This window comes from Leptodactylus fuscus, chromosome 2 (genome assembly GCF_031893055.1).
Source record: "Leptodactylus fuscus isolate aLepFus1 chromosome 2, aLepFus1.hap2, whole genome shotgun sequence".
NCBI classification, from domain to species: domain Eukaryota; kingdom Metazoa; phylum Chordata; class Amphibia; order Anura; family Leptodactylidae; genus Leptodactylus; species Leptodactylus fuscus.
This window is the reverse complement of record NC_134266.1, coordinates 15,026,926-15,054,887: the sequence shown is the minus strand read 5'-3', so window position 1 is coordinate 15,054,887 and position 27,962 is coordinate 15,026,926. Positions and strand designations below refer to the sequence as shown.

General features: G+C 49.7%; 1 protein-coding gene across 1 annotated transcript; it reads left to right on the top strand.

The window, feature by feature from the left end:
• Positions 1 to 25,760, top strand: BTG3 (BTG anti-proliferation factor 3). The gene is made up of 5 exons (XM_075263504.1): positions 1 to 58; positions 18,782 to 19,044; positions 19,458 to 19,595; positions 24,138 to 24,336; positions 25,225 to 25,760. The coding sequence occupies exons 2-5, from the start codon at positions 18,872 to 18,874 to the stop codon at positions 25,444 to 25,446; spliced, it is 732 nt and encodes a 243-aa protein (XP_075119605.1). The 5' UTR covers positions 1 to 58; positions 18,782 to 18,871; the 3' UTR covers positions 25,447 to 25,760.
• The last annotated feature ends 2,202 nt before the right edge of the window (positions 25,761 to 27,962 follow it).

Below are 27,962 nucleotides of genomic sequence, written 5' to 3'. Positions count from 1 at the left end.
CACCTCGTCCCGGGTCAGCAGCGGCGGCACAGCCGGGCTCCCATGAAGTCTCCCTGGGGTAAGAGCAGCTTAGTGTGCGCCGTGCTGGGGGCGGGGAAGGGGGGGGGATACTTTGTATTCTTTTACTGTATAACTTTACTTTAAGATTGCAACAAAGTAACAGGTTGAGGGGCTCATTCTCTAAAGCTGCTCCTAGATCCTCATGTCAGCGGTAACCTATGATATCCTGCCTATGGTGCTCAATCCGGTGGCAATTGCAAAGGTTTTTGTTGTTTGGCGCAAGTTTTTCGTAGTGTGGCGGTCCACGGTTGTCTGATAGGAATGTTATTAAATGGAGTAAAGTAAAATGTACTGTTTAACCGCAATCGGAACAAAAAAAAAAGTAAGCTTGTGTTATCGGAGGTGACCTGATGGGGGAGGGGAAATAGTGGCGTCTTTATTTAAAGTTATTGTATATCGGTAGAATTTATTTTTTTTCTACGTATACGCCTGGCGGAGGCTGCGGACAAGGAGAGGTGTGTCCTGGCGGTCTAGGCAAAATCTTTGTCATTTAGTCCAAAGCTCCGCCCTCTTTGTATGCGAAAGAGAGGTACATGGCGGTCTTTTCACATATACGTTGCTATTGACATTGGGATTATTGCGTGTGTAAGTGATAATAGTGGCGCCGAAGTGTATTATAAATGGCGGCTAATGGTACGTCACCAAACGTAAAATTTCAGATTTGCGTTATATCCCTATGTGGGTTCCAAGATTGCCAAATTTTGGTGAAGTACCTTCCAGGAGGTGTAAGAGAGTAGTATAGATTTTTGGTGTGTACACCCCTCTATATTCGGGTCACCCCTTTACACAATGCAGTAGCGCCTCCTGTCAGGCTACAGATGTGTGTGCGCCATTTCAGGCGGTCCTGGGAGGCTTCTTTAGAGTCTGGTAGAATTTCGCCTCCTTTCAGGAATTCGAGAGGATGTCCATGTCTCACAACCATACACGTGTGTATGTGAAGCGGACCTGACCCTTAGGATGTGGCCCCGTGACCCCTCTGCTCCATTTTCTTTATAGGTGACGTAGTCCCACGCTCATTCTGTGTGTCGTATAGGTGGCGCTACTGCCCAAAACATGGAGTCTGTTGTCTGTAAGGGTCACTTACCGCCTGTAGGTTTTTGTTGTTTACCGCCCTTTAAGTACCAAGCTAGGCTTTTCTTTTAAGGAGGTAAGACCATATGTGATATTCACGCTTTTGACCTCTGACCTCTAAAGGTTGTAAAATCTTGCAAATACAGAATTTCACCTGCGCAGTTTTCTTTGCTATCTTACCTGCCGTGAGATAAAGGCCTCATGATACGGCGTATATATGGGAGTAGTAATAATGCGTAGTATCACACAGCGCAATAATACACAATATCTTATCACCGGGGAACCCGGGCCTCGGTATATAAACATCTGCTGTGGGTTATTACAGGACAGAATGTGCAGCGCCCTTATCTTTAGGGTGCGTTTCCTTCTGTGCCTTTCATGTAAGGGCCGGGTGGTGTAATATATGGCGGCACTTTACATGTGCACTGGGAGGCCTGGTGCGATATGTGATATACAGACACTTGTTTCTTGTTGTTGTTGCTGCTACCTGTTGCATCATGGTAACTACAGGAACCTACAGTACGACTTCTAGTGGTCGAGCAGCCTGGGTGCAGGTAGCCGTGGCTGGGGGTGCAGGTAGTCATCGCTGGGCGCGGCACATTTTCCGCTTGCACTTTCAGTGTGTGTTTGTGTCTCTTGTATTTCCTTGTTTTGTGCTGTGTAATGTTGTCTATGTGGCAGTGTACAGATTACACAGAGACCTCGACCTCAGCTCTATCATTTACCTCCGTCATTACCGCAGCACGTTCCTTATAATTCACTACAACGAATATCCAGAACAGCGAATCATTGCGAATACTACATGTATGTACAATCATATAGGCCGTGTGATCTCGCCGTAACAGCGCTGGCAGGACGGTGGCGATCTGCTCATGTCTATTATCTCCGTATATTGGTAAAACATCCAAAAAGTTTTACACAGGTAGAAAATCTGATTAGAATTGTAGCTGCCTCCTGCCCATTTCTTGCCTCTACCCGATCCCCTCCTTCACTTTTCTTGTCTCTTCACTTACCTTTCATCCTCTTATCTTGTTTTTACTCTTCCTTCTCCTTTTTTCCAGCTCTCTCCTCTTTTCTTCCTTTCCTCCATTCTCCTTTTATCCGGCTTGCCTTCCTTCCTTTCATCTACCCTTCCTTCCCTTTCCCCTCGCTCTCTCCTTCCTTCCCTTTCCCCTCGCTCTCTCCTTCCTTCCCTTTCCCCTCGCTCTCTCCTTCCTTCCCTTCCCCTCGCTCTCTCCTTCCTTCCCTTTCCCCTCGCTCTCTCCTTCCTTCCCTTTCCCCTCGCTCTCTCCTTCCTTCCCTTTCCCCTCGCTCTCTCCTTCCTTCCCTTTCCCCTCGCTCTCTCCTTCCTTCCCTTCCCCTCGCTCTCTCCTTCCTTCCCTTTCCCCTCGCTCTCTCCTTCCTTCCCTTTCCCCTCGCTCTCTCCTTCCTTCCCTTTCCCCTCGCTCTCTCTTTCCTTCCCTTTCCCCTCGCTCTCTCCTTCCTTCCCTTTCCCCTCGCTCTCTCCTTCCTTCCCTTTCCCCTCGCTCTCTCCTTCCTTCCCTTTCCCCTCGCTCTCTCCTTCCTTCCCTTTCCCCTCGCTCTCTCCTTCCTTCCCTTTCCCCTCGCTCTCTCCTTCCTTCCCTTTTCCCTCGCTCTCTCCTTCCTTCCCTTTCCCCTCGCTCTCTCCTTCCTTTGATTTCCCTTTCCCCTCGCTCTCTCCTTCCTTTGATTTCCCTTTCCCCTCGCTCTCTCCTTCCTTTGATTTCCCCTTCCCCTCGCTCTCTCCTTCCCTTTCCCCTTCCCCTCGCTCTCTCCTTCCCTTTCCCCTTCCCCTCGCTCTCTCCTTCCCTTTCCACTTCCCCTCGCTCTCTCCTTCCCTTTCCCCTTCCCCTCGCTCTCTCCTTCCCCTCGCTCTCTCCTTCCCCTCGCTCTCTCCTTCCCCTCGCTCTCTCCTTCCCCTCGCTCTCTCCTTCCCCTCGCTCTCTCCTTCCCCTCGCTCTCTCCTTCCCCTCGCTCTCTCCTTCCCCTCGCTCTCTCCTTCCCCTCGCTCTCTCCTTCCCCTCGCTCTCTCCTTCCCCTCGCTCTCTCCTTCCCCTCGCTCTCTCCTTCCCCTCGCTCTCTCCTTCCCCTCGCTCTCTCCTTCCCCTCGCTCTCTCCTTCCCCTCGCTCTCTCCTTCCCCTCGCTCTCTCCTTCCCCTCGCTCTCTCCTTCCCCTCGCTCTCTCCTTCCCCTCGCTCTCTCCTTCCCCTCGCTCTCTCCTTCCCCTCGCTCTCTCCTTCCCCTCGCTCTCTCCTTCCCCTCGCTCTCTCCTTCCCCTCGCTCTCTCCTTCCCCTCGCTCTCTCCTTCCCCTCGCTCTCTCCTTCCCCTCGCTCTCTCCTTCCCCTCGCTCTCTCCTTCCCCTCGCTCTCTCCTTCCCCTCGCTCTCTCCTTCCCCTCGCTCTCTCCTTCCCCTCGCTCTCTCCTTCCCCTCGCTCTCTCCTTCCCCTCGCTCTCTCCTTCCCCTCGCTCTCTCCTTCCCCTCGCTCTCTCCTTCCCCTCGCTCTCTCCTTCCCCTCGCTCTCTCCTTCCCCTCGCTCTCTCCTTCCCCTCGCTCTCTCCTTCCCCTCGCTCTCTCCTTCCCCTCGCTCTCTCCTTCCCCTCGCTCTCTCCTTCCCCTCGCTCTCTCCTTCCCCTCGCTCTCTCCTTCCCCTCGCTCTCTCCTTCCCCTCGCTCTCTCCTTCCCCTCGCTCTCTCCTTCCCCTCGCTCTCTCCTTCCCCTCGCTCTCTCCTTCCCCTCGCTCTCTCCTTCCCCTCGCTCTCTCCTTCCCCTCGCTCTCTCCTTCCCCTCGCTCTCTCCTTCCTTCCCTTTCCCCTCGCTCTCTCCTTCCTTCCCTTTCCCCTCGCTCTCTCCTTCCTTCCCTTTCCCCTCGCTCTCTCCTTCCTTCCCTTTCCCCTCGCTCTCTCCTTCCTTCCCTTTCCCCTCGCTCTCTCCTTCCTTCCCTTTCCCCTCGCTCTCTCCTTCCTTCCCTTTCCCCTCGCTCTCTCCTTCCTTCCCTTTCCCCTCGCTCTCTCCTTCCTTCCCTTTCCCCTCGCTCTCTCCTTCCTTCCCTTTCCCCTCGCTCTCTCCTTCCTTCCCTTTCCCCTCGCTCTCTCCTTCCTTCCCTTTCCCCTCGCTCTCTCCTTCCTTCCCTTTCCCCTCGCTCTCTCCTTCCTTCCCTTTCCCCTCGCTCTCTCCTTCCTTCCCTTTCCCCTCGCTCTCTCCTTCCTTCCCTTTTCCCTCGCTCTCTCCTTCCTTCCCTTTCCCCTCGCTCTCTCCTTCCTTTGATTTCCCCTTCCCCTCGCTCTCTCCTTCCCTTTCCCCTTCCCCTCGCTCTCTCCTTCCCTTTCCACTTCCCCTCGCTCTCTCCTTCCCTTTCCCCTTCCCCTCGCTCTCTCCTTCCCCTCGCTCTCTCCTTCCCCTCGCTCTCTCCTTCCCCTCGCTCTCTCCTTCCCCTCGCTCTCTCCTTCCCCTCGCTCTCGCCTTCCCCTCGCTCTCGCCTTCCCCTCGCTCTCGCCTTCCCCTCGCTCTCGCCTTCCCCTCGCTCTCGCCTTCCCCTCGCTCTCGCCTTCCCCTCGCTCTCGCCTTCCCCTCGCTCTCGCCTTCCCCTCGCTCTCGCCTTCCCCTCGCTCTCGCCTTCCCCTCGCTCTCGCCTTCCCCTCGCTCTCGCCTTCCCCTCGCTCTCGCCTTCCCCTCGCTCTCGCCTTCCCCTCGCTCTCGCCTTCCCCTCGCTCTCGCCTTCCCCTCGCTCTCGCCTTCCCCTCGCTCTCGCCTTCCCCTCGCTCTCGCCTTCCCCTCGCTCTCGCCTTCCCCTCGCTCTCGCCTTCCCCTCGCTCTCGCCTTCCCCTCGCTCTCGCCTTCCCCTCGCTCTCGCCTTCCCCTCGCTCTCGCCTTCCCCTCGCTCTCGCCTTCCCCTCGCTCTCGCCTTCCCCTCGCTCTCGCCTTCCCCTCGCTCTCGCCTTCCCCTCGCTCTCGCCTTCCCCTCGCTCTCGCCTTCCCCTCGCTCTCGCCTTCCCCTCGCTCTCGCCTTCCCCTCGCTCTCGCCTTCCCCTCGCTCTCGCCTTCCCCTCGCTCTCGCCTTCCCCTCGCTCTCGCCTTCCCCTCGCTCTCGCCTTCCCCTCGCTCTCGCCTTCCCCTCGCTCTCGCCTTCCCCTCGCTCTCGCCTTCCCCTCGCTCTCGCCTTCCCCTCGCTCTCGCCTTCCCCTCGCTCTCGCCTTCCCCTCGCTCTCGCCTTCCCCTCGCTCTCGCCTTCCCCTCGCTCTCGCCTTCCTTCTGCCGTTCCTTCAGGTTCTCCTTTCCCTTTTTCCACCAAGCCTTATATATTCCTAATGTGTGTGACGGTTCCTTCTCCTTCCCACCAAGAATGGTCAACTTTGACATCTTGGAGAAGAAATGGAGGCTGACCTATGTACTGTAAGGACACCCTGCGTTGTCTAGATGTATGGGAGCAACAAATTGTCATTTCATGTATTTCCATGAAGAGTAACAGAAAATCAATAAAAAGTTGTAAGAATAAATGCCCCGGGGTTGTTATTTCATGTGAGGGATCTCCTTTCCCTTCCATCACCAGCGGTCGGCCTGTGTAATGGCGACTTTACTACCATGGTGGCTCCGGTGATGGATTCTCTTCCCGTTCTGCAGTAACATCTGGATAATAAAGTTGAAGAACCTGAGATTATAGATGTAGAAGAGAAGTGCTGATCTGTAGAAAGTGTCTTGCTTGCTCTCCAGTCGGCCATGGCTTTGTACTTGACAGCGCTGACACACAAAGCAAGGAATTTCCCTCCAGATTAACCTTTTATATGAAGTTGTCAGAGGCGACCTGATGGTATAAACACTGTGCGGAGCCGACAAGACATGGGCCTGGGGCGGTGCGGGAGTACGGGGCTGTCAGGTGACCTTTTATGAGACATGAACCTGCGAGAACAAACACAATGTGGACGCTTCAGGTGACGACATTGTGTTCAGCAGATAAAACAAGGATTACATGCCTGAGAGAGATCTGCGCTCACAAAGAATACAGTCTCGGATACAGAAGAATATCTAGGAGGGACGGGGCGGCTTCAGGATTAGAAAAACATGGCTGCTCTCTTCTAAAAACAGCGCCACACTTGGCCACAGGTTGTATCTGGTATTACAGCTGTGGTGCTGGTCTTGTTCTGGGATTTTTTTTCTTTTTTTGTCTGTTTTCATTTATTGGCGGCAATTGGTCAGAATCTAGAGCAGAAAATGTGCACATAATGTGTAGTCGCTACTAGAAACAGTGCCACTCCTGAGTATAGGTCGTATCTGGTACTGCAATTCAGCGCTGAGCTATAAATCCAGTGGTGTGTGTATAAATATATATTCTGGTGTAGATCTGTCCAGTCCTGCAGCTCTACTTGGAACAGGTATGGAAACGTTTTCTAGAGTGGATTAGTTTCTTAAAGGGATCCTATCATTCAAACGCTTTTTTTTCTGACTAAGACGTTGGACTAGACGTTGGGATTCTACCATTAAAAAAACTTTTTTGTTCTAGGTAACACGTCGGAATAGCCTTTATAAAGGCTATTCGTCTCCTACCTTTGAAAGTGATCTCCGCTGCGCCATTCGTTCGAAATACCGGTTTGTACCAGTATGCTAATTAGTTCTCTCACAGCGATGGGGGCGTCCCCCAGTGCAGGAGATTCGATGGGGGCGTCCCCATTGCTGCTCGAAAATCAACTCCAGCGCCGCCTCTATCTTCTTCTGCATCCTCCCCTTCCTTCTTCGGCTTGACGTCGGACACTTGCGCAGTACGCTCTGCACGGCGAACTTCCGGTGTCGGCACTATGGCCGCGGGCATGCGCAGTACGTTTGGCGAAGTTTGCCGAACAGAGCGTACTGCGCAGGCGTCCGATGTCAAGCTGAAGAAGGAAGGGGAGGATGCAGAAGAAGATAGAGGCGGCGCTGGAGTCGGTTTTCGAGCAGCAATGGGGACGCCCCCATCACTGCGAGAGAACTAATTAGCATACCGGTACAAACCGGTATTTCGAACGAACGGTGCGGCGGAGATCACTTCCAAAGGTAGGAGATGAATAGCCTTTCTAAAGGCTATTCCGACGTGTTACCTAGAAAAAAAAGTTTTTTTAATGGTAGAATCCCTTTAAGAAAGGCTATTCTTCTCCTACCTTTCGTTGTTTTCTCCGCGCTGCTGTTCGCCTTAAATTCCGGTTTTGGTCGGTATGCAGATGAGCTCTCTCGCAGCACTGGGAGCGGTCCTCAGCGCTGTAACAGCACTGGGGGCATCCCCAATGCTGCGAGAGAACTCTCTCCAGCGCCGTCTCCATCTTCGTTAGCAATGGGCCTCTTCACCTTCTTCCGGTGCGCGGTGGTCAAAATTCAATGCATGCGCAAGTCGGCTCTGCCATCAGGCCTCGGCCAAAGCTGACATTACATGCGGGCGGCCATTTTTTTGTGGCCGCTTACGTGAGCATGCACAGTATGCGCCTGTAGTTCTTTGGTGCTGTTTGAGCGCGCTGGGGCCCGCCCCCAGTGCTGTGAGAGAACTCATTTGCATACCGGCAAAAACTGTGATTTCAGGCGAACGGAGGCGCGGGGAAGACAACGAGAGGTAGGAGAAGAATAGCCTTTCTTAAGACTATTCCGATGTCTTAGTCAGGAAAAAAAAAAGCGTTTGAATGATAGGATCCCTTTAAGTAAGAGTGACACTTGCTGATCGTGTATTACTGGTTTTGTTGCACCATCACCAACGTGTGCACTGCTATCAGATGGAACGTCTACTTGACAGATGTTCCAAGACGGAGCAGTCACTGTGGTGTTATACAGTGTAGAAATTGATCTGAAACTACTATGCAGGGTATCCATAGCAGTCAGGTTGACAGGATTGGTTATCAATTGAAAATTGTCAGGGGTCCAGCACGTGTGTGTCCCTCTGTCAATCAGCTTTTTGAGGAGGCCACAGCATTTAGGTGAATGTTACAGCCGCCTCTTCACCAATTGCCAGGGACAGCACCATTCACTTGTATAGTGGCTGTTCTTGGTATTGCAGCTCAGCCAATTCGTTGGAATGGGACTGAGCTGCCGTTAGGCCATGTGACGTCACATAGTCTGTGAAGCAGAATACCGTATATACTCGAGTATAAGCCGAATTTTTCAGCACAGTTGTTGTGCTGAAAAAGCCCCCCTCGGCTTATTCGCGAGTCAAGCAAAAAAAAAAAAAATTATTCAGTATAATGGGGTCCTTTGATTTTTCTGCTGTTTTGAAACTGTAAGGGCTAGTTCACACAGGGCTCCGCGTGTACACATACTGCTGCGACGGGATGCTGCTGCAGTGCACTGGCATCCCGTCGCAGCATTCTGCGAGAGATTAGGCTTAAATCAATGGGCTGGAGTCTCGTGCGGCAACATAGGGCAGCTCGCTTCTTTTTTCCACCTCTAGCTAGCGGAAAAAAGAAGCGAGCGTCTCTCATTGAAGTCAGTGGGAGCAGCGGATTTTGAGGCGGATTCCATGTCAGTCTGCTGCCAGCTTGCCCTTGTGCGTGCAGGGTTTTGTGAGTCTTACTCAGGTAAAGCGAAGCTTCTGCTGTGCTGATACAGAACAAGGCGTCGTCTTGGCTGAAGTCACGTTAGCCATGGCTGTGCTATGAATAATTGCTATGCTATCTGTTATATGATCTATTGTATTCGTGTTATATCCTCGGCCGCTCGTCTTACTGTTCTCCGTTGTTACTTGTGTATGTGCAGAAGCCATTATAAGAAATGCTATTACTGGGGCCATTACTAATGTGAAATCTGGAATATTTTGCAGCTGCAGGTTTCAGATGACAAGAACCCGGTCACCACAAAGTCATCTGTGACTCAGAGCGACGGAGAATATTCATGTTCTGGGGCTGAGCTATTTACATGATGAGAAACATGACAGGAATCCTCCGTGGTGTCGAGGACGGCTTTTAGTCAGTGACGTTTCCACTATAACATGCAGTAACTATCGAGGACTCGGGATCCTCATGTGAACTGTTACCAGAATTAGTCATTCCTTTATTTAGGTTGCCAAAAACTTGCTCCCGGCCCTCCCTGTAGGTTGTCTCCGCTTTTCCAGGCTTTCTCTGTAGACCTTGCATGAAGGGCCTTATGTACACGACCCGGCGCCTTATATATGAGCGCATGCCTGCATCCTCCGTGGGGCTGTACGCCACAGGGGCATGTATGCTCGTGCCTGTCTGTTCTGGGCCGTGGTATTATGACATAAAAGGCCTCATTCACAAGGCAGAATCCACCCCAATGTTGGCGTCGGAATTCTCCTTAATTCTGCTTTCCACGGTTTTCAATGGGAGGGAAACATTGGAACAAGACGCTGGAAAAAATGTCTTGCTCGATCTTTCTATGGCCTAAGACTCCTTGCGGGTTAGGTGTCATTGGTGGCGGAAAGTCACGAAGGAATGCTTTACCTTACCAATAGCATTTTTTTGGGGGGTGGGCAGCTTCCTTAGGCCGCAGAAACCTTTTCCGCCATGTGACCATTCTGCGCCACTTGCCAAGATGGAATGCCGATGCAACGCCGCCATTCTGTCACTTCATCCTGCTCCTGTATAGGCCCGAATGAATGGGCACACTGGAGCATGTCTCGAGCCGCGGACGCCACAGCTGATTCGACCGTCCGAATCCGGCTCAAAAAACCGCCTCCCATTAAATTCAATGGGTTCCTTTTCCCACGAACGTACCCTTTCTTGACGCGGATTCCGCAACTGAATCAGACGCAGACGTCCGCGTTGTGACACTCCCTCCCGACTAGGCCCATTCATTTGAGCCTAACCCGGAGCAGAATGCCGCGACTGGATGCCAGTATCCAGTCGTGGCTAGCCATTTTTTGGACTAGATTCTGAGGCGGCCTCACGCCAAAAAAATGTGTGGTTTTTCCGCTTCTTATTGACGTCAATGGGTTTTTCAGGCGGAATCTGCCTGAAGATAAGTCATGTTGCTTTTTTTCCCGCTAGCGTTATTTTTTTCTTTCAGCTAGTGGCTCCCATTGAGGTGTTTTTGCCGGCGGATTCCGCGTCAAAATCCGCTGTCAAAAAAGTCTGTGACCTCAGCGCTGTCCAGACATTCATTCCCAATCTGTGGCCTAATATTCGCCAATCACATGAGCATTGTCGGAGTACCGGGAAATTTCTCTGTGACCCAGCAACCATTAGGTCAAAGGGAAATCCTTCTCCAAGGCCTAGCGGACATTGGCCACTGCTGTGATCGTCGATGTGACCCTAAGCTCTGTCTAACTACCAAAAGGCAAATGTATTACCTCAGGATGGTGACAATGGATGCCAATAATCGTGTGTCACCTTCCTGAGGGTCCAGGTTACCCCATTATATGACCCCGTGCTTCTCTAGTAACCAAATCTGCATTGAGTCATTTCAGGACAGTCCGTGGGCTCTTATCTTAGTAGTTTCAGTAATGGGTTCAGGTTTCGAGTGCCAGAAACCTCTGAACCATAACGTAAGGTGCAGAACGGAAGCGTATAACCGCCATTATGGCCTGTCATAATACTGAACGGCCGCTTTATAGATAGATGTGATTACATAGGATGCGAGTGTGTACAGGGCCGCAGGGAGGCCTCGCCGTAAATGTGATCGCTGTTTAATACCCATTACGATGAGTCCAACGCTCCTGCTTTTTCCATGATGGCGTTTCCGGAGTTGTGCAGGATATTTTTTCATTGTTTCTCTCTTTGACGTCCGCAATCTGTAATTCTGACACACTGAAAATCGTTTTTGCTCCTGCCAGGTGTTAAATGGCGAACTAAGGGAAGATTTAACTTTCCTGGCAGGAAACATATGGCCTTGTACACATTGCTGTAAAAAAAAAAAAAAAAATCCTCCCTCCTGTGTGTATTTAGTTGTTTTAGACAATGGTGTAGACAGTAGTGCCACTCTGGACCCTGGGAAAGGTGGGTGATAATCCATGAAGTTTGTATTGCTGCAGTGTTGTGGTTTGTGACGTGCTGCTATTCATCTATCAATAGACTAAAACCCATGAGGGGTCCTTGGAAAAAGGTGCAAACGGCTGTGACATGTGTCCGATTTTTGCAAACTGGTTGCCTGAACTGAGCCTAAGGCTTCGGTACTATAGGAGTATATATTATAGGGCTAGCCTCTGACCGCGACTTCGTCTGTGGGTTGCTGGCATCGATGATCCGCTTATATTCAGCAAATTGCTGCCGTCGATGGTTTGCCTGCTCTGGCATTTCAGCAGCTCTCAAGCTGTCCTGCTGCTGAACTTGTTCCTCACACCGTGCCTGTGATTGTTCCGCTATCTCAGCAGCTCACTGGGACGCCACATAATGAGTGTGCTGTTGGTGTTGATGATCTGCCTGCTCCGACGTTTTGACAGCTGTCAAGCTGGGCTGCTACTGAACTTGTTCCTCGTGCTTTGCCTGTGATTGTTGCGGTATCTCAGCAGCTCACTGGGACACTATATAATGAGCGTGTTGTTGGCGTAGAAGATCCCCCCCCCTCATTTCCGATTGAGGAGAACTCTCTGACTTCTGGCTTCCTTCATAGTTGTCGTTGTTTGCAACAAATTAGATTTTCTTTTTCCCGGCATGTTTAAAATTGAGAAACTGCCACTTTGGATTAAAGGGGTTTGCCCATGTCAGTGTGTCAGCACTGGAGCAGATCAGATAATATGCAAATGCATGAACACTGAGGGTTAGTGTGTGTTTACACAGAGAGATAACAGCCCTGGCTATCTCCGAAGGTGAGATAAGAGCAGTGTAATATAGGATGTGAACATAAATTCATAACAGTCATGAAACCATGTCATTTACCGGGATAAAAAGAAGCCTATATTTTAATCGAGGTTACAATCTATCTGTGTGCCAAATTTCATCCACATCCGTTCAGCCGTTTTTGCGTGATTGCGGAACAAACACACAAAATTAGTAGGTTATAGGATATGACCGTATGCCGGTGTATATTGTGATATTTGGCTGTGATTCTCTACATAGCTTATAAAGGGGGAGGGACCAACTCCGAGACCAAAAAGGACATTGTTGTGGCCTCTGACGGGTTATCGGACTCCTCATGCACCACAAGTTTACTCTTCCCTCTTTTTGTTCTGCTTTTTGCTCACTTTGGTTCCTACCTCACCATCTAGCTTTCTATTTTGGGTCATAATCTTGCAATCTAACCCCATTCCACATTACGCTGAAGCCCAGATAACCGGACACTGAGCATTTCACGACTCCAACGCCATTACTGATCAGGCTGAAATCAAATCATAATAAATTTGTTCAGATTTAGAATCCAAAGGTTTACTTTGCAACACTTACGCCATTGTTTCTGGTTTTCATTAGTTACCTATTCCTCTGGGGTTTTTTTTTATTTTTTATTTAACTAGTATTTCCTTTTTTAGTTATTTTTGGTCTACAGATTCTAATCCTTGTCTTGGATTTGGTCAGGTGACCTGCTGGGAATTACAGGCCTTTCTGTGCTTTCCTATGTGGACTGTTCCACAAGCTCTCGCCAGGTGGGACACAAACTCCTTTCCTAGTGACTGCTGATGAGTAGACTGCTGCTGTCACACTATACATAGGGCCAGGGGTGTAAAAAAGTAATTATGGTACTGCAGTATTCATATGTGTAGTGTTTGAGAGGTGCCGGGATATGAGGGCGTAATACATAAGTGCAGTGCGGGGATACGAGGGCAGTATACATAAGTGCAGTGTGAGAGGTGCAGGGATACGAGGGTGATATACATAAGTGAGAGGTGCGGGGATACGAGGGCACTATACGTAAGTGCAGTGCGGGGATACGAGGGCACTATACGTAAGTGCAGTGCGGGGATACGAGGGCACTATACATAAGTGCAGTGCGGGGATACGAGGGCACTATACATAAGTGCAGTGCGGGGATACGAGGGCACTATACATAAGTGCAGTGCGGGGATACGAGGGCACTATACATAAGTGCAGTGCGAGGATACGAGGGCACTATACATAAGTGCAGTGCGGGGATACGAGGGCACTATACATAAGTGCAGTGCGGGGATACGAGGGCACTATACATAAGTGCAGTGCGGGGATACGAGGGCACTATACATAAGTGCAGTGCGAGGATACGAGGGCACTGTACATAAGTGCAGTGCGGGGATACGAGGGCATTATACATAAGTGCAGTGCGGGGATACGAGGGCATTATACATAAGTGCAGTGCGGGGATACGAGGGCACTATACATAAGTGCAGTGTGAGAGGTGCAGGGATATGAGGGCGATATACATAAGTGAGAGGTGCGGGGATACGAGGGCACTATACGTAAGTGCAGTGCGGGGATACGAGGGCACTATACATAAGTGCAGTGCGGGGATACGAGGGCACTATACGTAAGTGCAGTGCGGGGATACGAGGGCACTATACATAAGTGCAGTGCGGGGATACGAGGGCACTATACATAAGTGCAGTGCGGGGATACGAGGGCATTATACATAAGTGCAGTGCGGGGATACGAGGGCACTATACATAAGTGCAGTGCGAGGATACGAGGGCATTATACATAAGTGCAGTGCGGGGATACGAGGGCACTATACATAAGTGCAGTGCGGGGATACGAGGGCACTATACATAAGTGCAGTGCGGGGATACGAGGGCATTATACATAAGTGCAGTGCGGGGATACGAGGGCACTATACATAAGTGCAGTGCGGGGATACGAGGGCACTATACATAAGTGCAGTGTGAGAGGTGCAGGGATATGAGGGCGATATACATAAGTGAGAGGTGCGGGGATACGAGGGCACTATACGTAAGTGCAGTGCGGGGATACGAGGGCACTATACATAAGTGCAGTGCGGGGATACGAGGGCACTATACATAAGTGCAGTGCGGGGATACGAGGGCACTATACATAAGTGCAGTGCGAGGATACGAGGGCATTATACATAAGTGCAGTGCAGGGATACGAGGGCATTATACATAAGTGCAGTGCAGGGATACGAGGGCACTATACATAAGTGCAGTGCGGGGATACGAGGGCACTATACATAAGTGAGAGGTGCGGGGATACGAGGGCACTATACATAAGTGCAGTGCGGGGATACGAGGGCACTATACATAAGTGCAGTGCGGGGATACGAGGGCACTATACATAAGTGCAGTGCGGGGATACGAGGGCACTATACATAAGTGCAGTGCGGGGATACGAGGGCACTATACATAAGTGCAGTGCGGGGATACGAGGGCACTATACATAAGTGCAGTGCGGGGATACGAGGGCATTATACATAAGTGCAGTGCGGGGATATGAGGGCGGTATACATAAGTGCAGTGCGGGGATACGAGGGCACTATACATAAGTGCAGTGCGGGGATACGAGGGCACTATACATAAGTGCAGTGCGGGGATACGAGGGCATTATACATAAGTGCAGTGCGGGGATACGAGGGCACTATACATAAGTGCAGTGCGAGGATACGAGGGCATTATACATAAGTGCAGTGCGGGGATACGAGGGCACTATACATAAGTGCAGTGCGGGGATACGAGGGCACTATACATAAGTGCAGTGCGGGGATACGAGGGCATTATACATAAGTGCAGTGCGGGGATACGAGGGCACTATACATAAGTGCAGTGCGGGGATACGAGGGCACTATACATAAGTGCAGTGTGAGAGGTGCAGGGATATGAGGGCGATATACATAAGTGAGAGGTGCGGGGATACGAGGGCACTATACGTAAGTGCAGTGCGGGGATACGAGGGCACTATACATAAGTGCAGTGCGGGGATACGAGGGCACTATACATAAGTGCAGTGCGGGGATACGAGGGCACTATACATAAGTGCAGTGCGGGGATACGAGGGCACTATACATAAGTGCAGTGCGGGGATACGAGGGCACTATACATAAGTGCAGTGCGAGGATACGAGGGCATTATACATAAGTGCAGTGCAGGGATACGAGGGCATTATACATAAGTGCAGTGCAGGGATACGAGGGCACTATACATAAGTGCAGTGCGGGGATACGAGGGCGATATACATAAGTGAGAGGTGCGGGGATACGAGGGCACTATACATAAGTGCAGTGCGGGGATACGAGGGCACTATACATAAGTGCAGTGCGAGGATACGAGGGCACTATACATAAGTGCAGTGCGGGGATACGAGGGCACTATACATAAGTGCAGTGCGGGGATACGAGGGCACTATACATAAGTGCAGTGCGGGGATACGAGGGCACTATACATAAGTGCAGTGCGGGGATACGAGGGCACTATACATAAGTGCAGTGCGGGGATACGAGGGCACTATACATAAGTGCAGTGCGGGGATACGAGGGCACTATACATAAGTGCAGTGCGGGGATACGAGGGCATTATACATAAGTGCAGTGCGGGGATATGAGGGCGGTATACATAAGTGCAGTGCGGGGATACGAGGGCACTATACATAAGTGCAGTGCGGGGATACGAGGGCGATATACATAAGTGAGAGGTGCGGGGATACGAGGGCACTATACATAAGTGCAGTGCGGGGATACGAGGGCACTATACATAAGTGCAGTGCGAGGATACGAGGGCACTATACATAAGTGCAGTGCGGGGATACGAGGGCACTATACATAAGTGCAGTGCGGGGATACGAGGGCACTATACATAAGTGCAGTGCGGGGATACGAGGGCACTATACATAAGTGCAGTGCGGGGATACGAGGGCACTATACATAAGTGCAGTGCGAGGATACGAGGGCACTATACATAAGTGCAGTGCGGGGATACGAGGGCATTATACATAAGTGCAGTGCGGGGATATGAGGGCGGTATACATAAGTGCAGTGCGGGGATACGAGGGCACTATACATAAGTGCAGTGCGGGGATACGAGGGCATTATACATAAGTGCAGTGCGGGGATATGAGGGCGGTATACATAAGTGCAATCCGGGGATGTAAAACGTTTTTGCTTTAACAAAGGACTTTATGGTAATTCCATGTTCTAAAAGTAAATGCACACTGTATACAGATTCTGTTCCAATATAAACGGATCGGTCTCCCTCCATGTTTCAGTAACATAAGATTATAGTATTTTTGTCCCTGTATAATAAAGGGTTTGGCAGTGACCAGGTTACTATCATGGACTGACATGTGCTTGTAGGAAGGTGGCGGCGCGGTGTGGATAGTGTGTCCGTTACCGTCACCATGTATACTGCTGCTCCGTGTACTTTGTATACACACTCTTTGATAGGAGAGATATAGAAAGGTTCTGTATATGTCAGAGAGGTAACAAATAGCAGCAGGACATGACAACAAACAACAAGATGACCGATGACCATGAAGGTGCAGAAAAAAAAAAAACAACAAACAAAAAACAGGTTTTTCTGGTTTGGTGGAAAGTTATGATGTAGCGTTACTAGATGTATTTATGGCATACCTTATTGTATCCCAGTAATGATGAGGTTATGCCCCAGGAAAGTACAGAATGTCCCTAATCTGGGGGGAAACATTCCCCAAATCTTCTTCATCCCTGTGTAACCATCACTATCAGGGCTAAGCTGCTTTTTGTTTCATATTTTGCTGCATTTTTTGTAGCCAATCCCAGGAGTTGTTACAAGAAGATGCAAAATGGAAATAAATCCTTTACACTTCTCCCACCTGCTCCTTCCTCTCCCGGTTTTGGGTTAAAAATCTGCAACAAAAAAGCGGCTTTTCCTCTTGGTGAAATCCAGGCAGGACATGTGGTCCTTGGATGGTTGGAGTTCAAAATACTAAATGCAGCAGGGGGCCTATAGCGATTGCTGATGGCAAAAACAGGATTTTGGGTGGTTTTTCTGGGGCTGGTTTGACCTGACCCGTATGACTGTAGCCTTACCTTACGGGACAATTTACATGTCGTGAATGTCGCTCTACCTTTAGGGGCGGATTATTAGACCAGAAGTTTGTACAGAAGAAAAAGAATCCCCAGCGGACAAGGCTGTGAAGCCAGGGGTGGCCATCTTGAAGTCTGTGGCAGCTGTCTTTTGTCACTTGGTCACAGTATACACTCACTGGCCACTTTATTAGGTACACCATGCTAGTAACGGGTTGGACCCCCTTTTGCCTTCAGAACTGCCTCAATTCTTCGTGGCATAGATACAACAAGGTGCTGGAAGCATTCCTCAGAGATTTTGGTCCATATTGACATGATGGCATCACACAGTTGCCGCAGATTTGTCGGCTGCACATCCATGATGCGAATCTCCCGTTCCACCACATCCCAAAGATGCTCCTCTATTGGATTGAGATCTGGTGACTGTGGAGGCCATTGGAGTACAGTGAACTCATTGTCATGTTCAAGAAACCAGTCTGAGATGATTCCAGCTTTATGACATGGCATTGCATTATCCTGCTGAAAGTAGCCATCAGATGTTGGGTACATTGTGGTCATAAAGGGATGGACATGGTCAGCAACAATACTCAGGTAGGCTTTGGCGTTGCAACGATGCTCAATTGGTACCAAGGGGCCCAAAGAGTGCCAAGAAAATATTCCCCACACCATGACACCACCACCACCAGCCTGAACCGTTACCGATACAAGGCAGGATGGATCCATGCTTTCATGTTGTTGACGCCAAATTCTGACCCTACTATCCGAATGTCGCAGCAGAAATCGAGACTCATCAGACCAGGCAACGTTTTTCCAATCTTCAATTGTCCAATTTCGATGAGCTTGTGCAAATTGTAGCCTCAGTTTCCTGTTCTTAGCTGAAAGGAGTGGCACCCGGTGTGGTCTTCTGCTGCTGTAGCCCATCTGTAGCCTCAAAGTTGGACGTACTGTGCGGCGTTCAGAGATGCTCTTCTGGCTACCTTGGTTGTAACGGGTGGCTATTTGAGTCACTGTTGCCTTTCTATCAGCTCGAACCAGTCTGGCCATTCTCCTCTGACCTCTGGCATCAACAACGCATTTCCGCCCACAGAACTGCCGCTCACTGGATGTTTTTTCTTTTTCGGACCATTCTCTGTAAACCCTAGAGATGGTTGTGCGTGAAAATCCCAGTAGATCAGCAGTTTCTGAAATACTCAGACCAGCCCTTCTGGCACCAACAACCATGCCACGTTCAAAGGCACTCAAATCACCTTTCTTCCCCATACTGATGCTCGGTTTGAACTGCAGGAGATTGTCTTGACCATGTCTACATGCCTAAATGCACTGAGTTGCCGCCATGTGATTGGCTGATTAGAAATTAAGTGTTAACGAGCAGTTGGACAGGTGTACCTAATAAAGTGGCCGGTGAGTGTATATATACAGGAAGCGATGTAGTGGGGTTAACCCGAATTTCTGCAATTGGTTAAATGGCCTTTTATTGGGTTTTATTGTCTTATGTCAATTGCAGACGTTCGGGTTAACTCTGCTACCTCTGTAGATACGACTTCCAGACTTTCATCTTACTCCTTGTGTCTTCTGTGTCTGTTTGGGTTGGTGCACAAGGAAACCATATTGTATTGAGTGCAACCCCCATGTCGTGCTCTAAGACGTAGCAACCCATTTGGAGAAAACAGGGTACAGAATCTTTGCATGTCATTATATTCTGGGTTTTTTTTCACATGTGGTGCAATGTTTTTTTGGGTTTTTTGCACCCAGCTTTGAATATATGTTATCCTTCAGCACCTTAGTAATATCTTGTCTTTTCTTTTTTCTTTCAGATCCATCTAGCCGTCCAATATTTTCTTTTTTTTATATTTTTTTTCTCCATATTTTTTTGCATTTTTTTTAAGCCTTGTGCGTGATAGAAGATGAAGAACGAAATTTCGGCAGTTGTTATTTTTCTCTCAAAACTGCTGAAACATAACCGAAAGTTGAGGAAGGAGGAGATTGAAATGTTTTCTGAAGAGCTGAGCCGGATCCTCCATGACAAGTATATTGATCACTGGTACCCCGAAACCCCGACCAAAGGCCAAGCATACAGGTAATGGAGGAGAAGGCTGCAAACTGACCTGGTCCCCTGTTATGAGTGTCCGACCACTGGGGTCCCGCCAATCACAAAACTGGGGTGCTTTGTATGTGCCGATCCATTCATTTCAATAGGGCCGCTAGAGATGGCCGAAACCCTGCACATGGCTCTCTCCATGGCCCCAGTGAGTGGAGTGGTGTGCGCTATCTGTCCTGACGCTGGTGTTACTGTACGTGTCGTATAGGGTGATGGCCGGAGGGTTTCAGTTTAATGGCTGTTAGCATATAGGTACATTATAGAACATGAGCCACTTATTATCATATCTGCCCATGTAAAAGGGTCCTAAGAGTTCTCCAGATCTGGAGTGAGCGCCATCCTATGAGATATCAGTAGAAGTGATCTACATTGTCCGTATCTTCTCCTTTCAGGTGCATTCGTGTGAACAGATTTCATGGTGTGGATCCCGACCTCCAGAAAGCTTGTTTTAACTGTGGACTTATGTATGAAGATTTAGGATTGCCTCGGGAGATGACGCTGTGGGTGGACCCTTGCGAAGTGTGTTGTAGGTAAGTGGCAGCAAATCCAACACCTGTATGAAGATGGCTGACTCTGATACCATACCAGCCTTGCATGGAAGCTGCCGACACAGAAAACAATCATTGAGCAGTGGAGGCACTGCAGGGATGTGTAGCGGGAGCAGTGGGGGCGCTGCAGGGATGTGTAGCGGGAGCAGTGGGGGTGCTGCAGGGATGTGTAGCGGGAGCAGTGGGGGTGCTGCAGGGATGTGTAGCGGGAGCAGTGGGGGTGCTGCAGGGATGTGTAGCGGGAGCAGTGGGGGTGCTGCAGGGATGTGTAGCGGGAGCAGTGGGGGTGCTGCAGGGATGTGTAGTGGGGGCACTGCAGGGATGTGTAGCGGGAGCAGTGGGGGTGCTGCAGGGATGTGTAGCGGGAGCAGTGGGGGCGCTGCAGGGATGTGTAGCGGGAGCAGTGGGGGCGCTGCAGGGATGTGTAGCGGGAGCAGTGGGGGCGCTGCAGAGATGTGTAGCGGGAGCAGTGGGGGCGCTGCAGGGATGTGTAGCGGGAGCAGTGGGGGCGCTGCAGGGATGTGTAGCGGGAGCAGTGGGGGCGCTCTAGGGATGTGTAGCGGGAGCAGTGGAGGCGCTGCAGGGATGTGTAGCGGGAGCAGTGGGGGTGCTGCAGGGATGTGTAGCGGGAGCAGTGGGGGTGCTGCAGGGATGTGTAGCGGGAGCAGTGGGGGTGCTGCAGGGATGTGTAGCGGGAGCAGTGGGGGTGCTGCAGGGATGTGTAGCGGGAGCAGTGGGGTTGCTGCAGGGATGTGTAGTGGGGGCACTGCAGGGATGTGTAGCGGGAGCAGTGGGGGTGCTGCAGGGATGTGTAGCGGGAGCAGTGGGGGCGCTGCAGGGATGTGTAGCGGGAGCAGTGGGGGCGCTGCAGGGATGTGTAGCGGGAGCAGTGGGGGCGCTGCAGGGATGTGTAGCGGGAGCAGTGGGGGCGCTGCAGGGATGTGTAGCGGGAGCAGTGGGGGCGCTGCAGGGATGTGTAGCGGGAGCAGTGGGGGCGCTGCAGGGATGTGTAGCGGGAGCAGTGGGGGCGCTGCAGGGATGTGTAGCGGGAGCAGTGGGGGCGCTGCAGGGATGTGTAGCGGGAGCAGTGGGGGCGCTGCAGGGATGTGTAGCGGGAGCAGTGGGGGCGCTGCAGGGATGTGTAGCGGGAGCAGTGGGGGCGCTGCAGGGATGTGTAGCGGGAGCAGTGGGGGCGCTCTAGGGATGTGTAGCGGGAGCAGTGGAGGCGCTGCAGGGATGTGTAGCGGGAGCAGTGGGGATGCTGCAGGGATGTGTAGCGGGAGCAGTGGGGGCGCTGCAGGGATGTGTAGCGGGAGCAGTGGGGGCGCTGCAGGGATGTGTAGCGGGAGCAGTGGGGATGCTGCAGGGATGTGTAGCGGGAGCAGTGGGGGTGGTGCAGGGATGTGTAGCGGGAGCAGTTGGGGCTTATCTCTGAAAAAAGGGCACACTTACTCAATACCAGACGAAGCCGGGCTCTGTGCAGGATGCAGACAGGCCCTGGCAATACACCTACAATGCATACAGTCACTTGATAATGAGGGGCATAGCGCCAAAGAACAGCCTATTGGTCATGTCATCCTGCACATGCGGTTTTATAGACCACTAGATAGCAGACTGTGCGCTTTCCTGTTATGTGCCCCAGACTGGAGGTATCGGTGCCGTTCTCTGTCCTTCGTCAGAAGGGCGTTCCTGACAGTCTAGCTGAGCTGTGATGAACGCCATCAGTTATACCAGGGCCCCTTTCCATTAACAATATGCCTAGTGGTCCGGGACCATGGCCATCTCCAGCTATCTGTGGGCCCCCTGGCCCAGTTGCACCCCCTGCGACCACATTCGTTACACCACTGATAGGTGTATGCAGACAGGCGGCCATCTTCCCACCGGTCTGTCACGTTACCCCTGCAAGTCTCCTCAGCACCCTGGTTAGAAATCACTATCCTGTTCTAGATGTCTGTGGTCGCACCAGGGAGGGCGCCATTGTTCTCCCTGTACATCTGGAGGGTGGCGGTGGTGAGCGGGCACTCGGTTGCGAAGCCCTGCTGAATACCGGAGTGTTATTTCTATACATTTACAGCTCATTGACAGCCTGGATACTGAGACTACTCCGCGCCGAGCGCTCCTATGGCTGAAAGTGTTATTAGGACGGGGATTTTTTCTCTTTTTGTCCTCGCAGCAGAGCAGACCATGCAGATTGGCGCTTGTTCACATTCTACATTAGATTATTATCCGGGGTAATTATTTGGTTATCCGCAGCAGGGTAAGGTGTGGCGCGGCCGCCAGTCTGTAATCCCCTTACTTGGCATCTTTTCTTTTATGGAAAATTCTCTAATCTGGCAACGACCAAGCCTAATAATTCCTGGATTACAGCCGGACAAACATGGCAGCTGGGTACCGAATACTGAAGGACTGCCGCTGAACCTTGTCCTGCTGTTTAACTAGTGAATGACCATGTATTGTAAGGGGGTAGCTCAGCACAGGGTCCGACTCTTGGCACCCCTGCTGATCAGCTGCGGCACTTGGCAGAGCGCTGTGACCAGTATTACATACATAGTAGCTGTGCTGTCAGGTATCGCAGCTTTGTCCCATCCAAGAGAAACTAAGTGGATGCGATGGCCCAAGCCCAGGACCGTCCACCGGACAGTAGGTAGTATGGGTAACATATTTGATGCTGACATGAACACCGATTGCTCAGGAATGGTGGGGGCTGGAGAAAAAATTCCAAATGCATTGGAATAAGTGAAGCAGTGGCTGTTGAAGGATCCAACATTAGTTTGGCAGGACAGCACAGCTCCATCCGCTGTGTTGTGGTCGTGCCTGGTTACTGCAGCTCCGCTCCCTTGCACTTGAATGAGAGCAGTAATGGGGAATGACCACTACACAGTGCAAAGAGTCCTCCGCTCCCTGCTCTGTACACTCTGCTGATCGGGGTGGGTGTCCGACTCCCAGAATCTTGTACTGGTGACCTATCCTGAGTCCAGAAATCCCTTTAGGCTACGGCCCACAAATCGGATTTTCTGCTTCCATTATATCTATATGGAAACCGCCGGCGTTTCCGTATATATAATTGACTTGGTTTTGGAAATTACACTGCCAGAGGTCACGAGACACTTGTGGCCCCCGGAGTAACTACTTGAGGACCATTGCTGTAAAACAAAAATTACATTTTATTCCATTCTGGACATTTTGGCGCCAACTAATAGCAGAGTCACCTATGCATGAGCTTTAGCATATTGTTATAATCTGGACAGCGTTGCGGTGAGACTGGGATTCTCGTTTTTATCTGGTATAAGTGATTTTCTAGAAGGAAATGTTCTCCAGGAATCTGAGTGACCTTCTATAGTCAGACGTAAGGGGTCACAGCAGTTATATCAGCTATGTCATTCAGTCTTGTGGGCAGCAGGTGGCGCTGCTGACTGAGAAATAAACCAGAAGGAGATAGGATTATAACTAGAGATGAGCGAGTAGTGAAATATACGGGATTGGATATTCGTTTCCAGTAGAGCCTCAATATTCGACTACTCGATCAGATATCGAATCCCATTATAGTCTATGGGGAAAAATGCTCGTTTCAGGGGAAACCACTATTCAACTAAAGGAGAGTCACCAAGTCCACGAGTAGCCGGAGGAGAGTGTTTAGGAGGAGCGCTGTGCAGTTAAAGCGCACAGACCCCATTATAGTCTATGGGGTCTGTGCGCTTTAACTGCACAGCGTTTGAAATTGTGCTGATATTCCGTTCGGGGGGGGGGGGGGGGGGTGTCCTCCTGTGGACTCCTTCCGGACAGGAGGCAAGCGCTAATGTCAACTTACTCGTCCTGCAGAACCAGCATTGACTGGCCGAATGGTATAGCATTCGGACAATCAATGCTGGTTCTGCAGCAGGCTCCTCTTTGCTAGTCGGGAGAGCTGGCAGCTTGCGTTTATGCGGGAGCTGACTTTTTTTCATAGGAATGCATTGACCAGCGTTGATTGGCCGAATACTATGTAGTGTACAGCATTCGGCCAATCAACGCTGGTTCTGCCGGAGGCTCGTCTGTGACAAGGCGGAGTCTAAGATTGGACCACAGCTGTTTCCATTGTGGTCTGATCTTAGACTCCGCCTCCTCACAGATGAGCCTCTGGCAGAACCAGCGTTGATTGGCCGAATGCTGTACACTGTATAGTATTCGGCCAATCAATGCTGGTTCTGAATCGAATCTTTACTGCAAATAGTGAGTAGTATTCGATAGAGTACGAGTATTTCAAATACCATAGTAGTCATTTGAATACCTACTCGATCCAATACTACTCGCTCATCTCTAATTATGTTGCAGATCGAAGGGTATTCCAGCAGGGGGCGCCATCTGTCATATACAGTATAAACAGGAAGAATTACAACCAAAATGTCCCGGTAATATAATCGCAGTGTAATGTGGTAAAACCGTACGGTAGCTGATAGAACAGAGTGCAGGGAGGGGGAGGGTAAGACTGTAGAAGACTTTGGTTTCATGGAGATGGATAACTCGATCCTTCCACTGTTTTGTTAGATACGGAGAGAAGAATCCGTCATTTGTGGTGGCAAGCTTTGAAAGTAAAGATCAGATGGAAATCTCTCAGAAAGTGAATCGCGCCATGGAGAAAGTTACTTCAGATTATCACTCCGGCTCCTCCTCGGATGATGAAGTCTACGTGAATAAGACGATTCCTTCTCCTCCGCTGATGCTCTGTGCTGGGGATCCTTATCAGGTATGTGTGGAAGTCATGTATGATCCTGCACGGCTACCATGATCAATAGTAGCTCATCTATTATCTATTCTATCTATCTATCTATCTCCTATCTATCTATCTATCTATCTATCTATCTATCTATCTATCTATCTATCTATCTATCTATCTATCTATCTATCATCTATCTCCTATCTATCTATCTATCTATCATCTATCTCCTATCTATCTATCTCCTATCTATCTATCTATCTATCTATCTATCTATCTATCTATCTATCTATCTATCATCTATCTATCATCTATCTATCATCTATCTCCTATCTATCTATCTCCTATCTATCTATCTCCTATCTATCTATCTCCTATCTATCTATCTCCTATCTATCTATCTATTATCTATTCTATCTATCTATCCGGAAAGCAAGCAGACTGACTTGTGTAAATGTATTGGATAACCAAGCTCATACACACATTGGCTGTAACTTGTAATAGAGATTGCCAGACATGAAATACATTGGGACACCATCTCACCCCTATTGTGAGCCCAATTTTGGAGATCAGGTAGAGGGGACATGGTATCCCAAATTCTGTACATTTCAAGTAGGAACAAAGTCCTTAAGAGTCTTCTCACTATCTGAGCCTGGATCCTTGCCATACACACTAAATATGTCAGCTGACACTGGCTGGGCTGGGCCGAGTGTGCATGTTTTTCGTTCTATGGGGAGACGTATAAGTCAGTGCCATACTCCTCTCTATTGGCGGCTTCTCTTCCTTCAGAACACAAGGATCGGGCCGAGTGAAATTGAACATCCCCATCTTGATTTTCCCCATCACAGGGCCTCACTAACAATCTTCATCTTTAGGCTAAATGCCATTTTTACAGATTTTTCTCCTTCTTCTTCCAAGGTGCCAGAATTCAGACCTCAACCAATTCCTACCTGGAACAAGAATCCAAAGAGAAGACAAGGTGCCCAATTCCACCCCCAGCCCCGTTTTGCTTCCGGTTACCAGCAGGGAAGAAACAAGACGTACGGCCGGCTCCCTTGGCTGCCGCCGGTCATGCAGGCGGAGCAGAACCATTGGCACAGCCTGCATATGCTGGGTGCCGGGCACCATTGCTTGGTGTAAGTCACCACCATCTCTGTAACCTTCTATGTGTAAAACTAATGCTGGACCAAATCATAGGAGCCGGGTTTTTTTTCTATTAGAATTTTTTTTTTTTTTTTATGTTATTTAACTCAAACTTTGTTGCACTTTTGTACATTTACTAGACGTTTTGGAGACACTTTTTTGTGGATAGGGTTAATAGTGAAGTGCCTGAGTATTTTTTAATATTTATATATATTCCGACTTGCACAGAATCATGTTACTCGATGGCTATTCCGGACGATTCAATACCAAAATGTATTTATTTGCAAATCTCAAAGTTGATATTTTATGTATCGGACTAATAAATGATCTTTTATTAATATAATAATAATAAACGTAACCTATTAGCAAAAGAGGAGAAGGCGATTTTGTAATATGGCTAAGAAATGTTACTAAAATAATAAGAATAATGCACATTGGGGTCTTTTGTTGTTTGTATAGCGCCGACCTATACCTGAGTGCAGTACAGAGGAGATAGATAGATAGATAGATAGATAGATAGATAGATAGATAGATATAACGTTTATGACTAAGGTTGGTCTTACACGACCGTATTGAATGTACGGTCCGCAGATGTCCGTGTCCTGCCGCACTTGCCCATAGAGTTCTATGGGCGAGTCCGTGCAGTTCTGCAATTCACAGCCATTACGGACATGTTCTATAAATTACGGACCACAGTTGCAGCCTGGCCACACCACCGATAAAATATCCGGTGGTGTAAGAGGCCGCATTGAATATGTGTCTGCAATTGAAAACCCTCTACTTACATTACAGCCGTGTAAGACCAACCTAAGGTTTTTTAACCAAAACGCGTCAGCCGGACTGTGGCTTGACCGATCATGTTCCTTGGACTATCTCTTATATAAACTGGCAGAATCATCTTTTCTTTGGAGACATTCATTGCAGTGTTTGGCTCTGTACAGGACACAGATAGCATCCACTTGTCGCCTGTGGTGTTTTCTTACAGACCCGTCTCTGTAGCCTTAAACAAAATACAGAATCCTTTGCAGTCTGTTCACACTTTGGTAAAGCCTTGAGGGAATGATCCTGACTAGTGGCTGTGTACAATGCAATGTGTGTGTAGTGACAGCCGTACACACTGCTATATATAAATGGCTTCACTCCACCTAACCATTAACCTTTCCCACACTGATAAGACCTGGCGCGGTCATCCATCATCCTCTTACTGCCAGGTAGTACACACCTTACCGTATAGTAGGGAGCTGTAACTCAGTCCTGTCCTGAGATATGTTTGTGTGTGTGTATATATATATATATATATATATATATATATATATATATATATATATATATATATATAATGTGTGTGTGTGTGTATTCCTTTAAGGGCTAGTAAAATAGGAAAACATTGCAGCTGCAATACCAGACACAACCCATAGACAGGCGTGGCGCTGTTTCTGTCTCTTTTCCTGTTAGGTCCTATATGACTGGGATCAGAATTTTCAGAGATGTCACCACAGTCAGGATTGCCATATTGATATATAGCGGCTTCCAATCCCGACTGGGTTTACCTGGTGACCGCTTGGAAATTTTACGGGTAGACTTGAAAACTTGGAGCAATATGAATGCTGCGAATCTCATCTTTCATATGACCCCCAAAAGCACGACTAGGTTTTATTAGGTCTCAAATGTATTTGCTTGTCCCTGCCTGGTTTGACGTGGGAAGAATATGCCAATCTGTCTTCCATGATGTAAATAGGAAGACCGTGCCCCAGTCATGCAGCCCACTAGGGGGCGCTCCCTTTAGCATGATGCCCGACCTTCCCAGAGGCCTTTGCTGCAATGATGTGGGTTTTTACCAAGTCAGTCTTCTCAGCCGAGGACAGCTGTTTCGATCTATTTGGATCTCTTCAGCCCAGCGCAGAGAAGACTGACTTGGCAGAGGTGAGAGGCTTCTAGACAGGGTTAAGGGGATATTGTCACTCCTTAGGGAGAGACCACCATGTAGGTGTGTGGAGTCTTATTAAGCCATTTGCGCTCCACTGTGAGGGATCATGGGAAGAATATGCAAATCTGTCTTCCACGCTGTAAATAGGAAGACAGTGCCTCAGTCACGCTGCCCACAAGGGAGCGCTCCCTTTATCGTCATGCCTGACCTTCCCAGAGGCCTTTGCTGCAATGATGTGGGATTTTATCAAGTACAGTCCTATTGACATCATGGAAGACAGATTTGCATATTCTTCCCATGATCCCTCACAGTGGAGCGCAAATGGCTTAATAAGACTCCACACACCTACATGGTGATCTCTCCCTAAGGAGTGACGATATCACCTTAACCCTGGTTTGACGTGGATATAGCAAGTGGTGCCAGTCCCTATATTTCCTCTTTGGATCTCTGACTTACCGGTTCTTATCTTTCTCCCATCAACCATTAATTAGATTGCGTATGCAAACCTACCCTTGCCATGATGTTCATGCACTGCCCCCTGCTGGCCCTGCCTTAGGCTAGGTCTACATTGCAGCTTTAGCCGCCA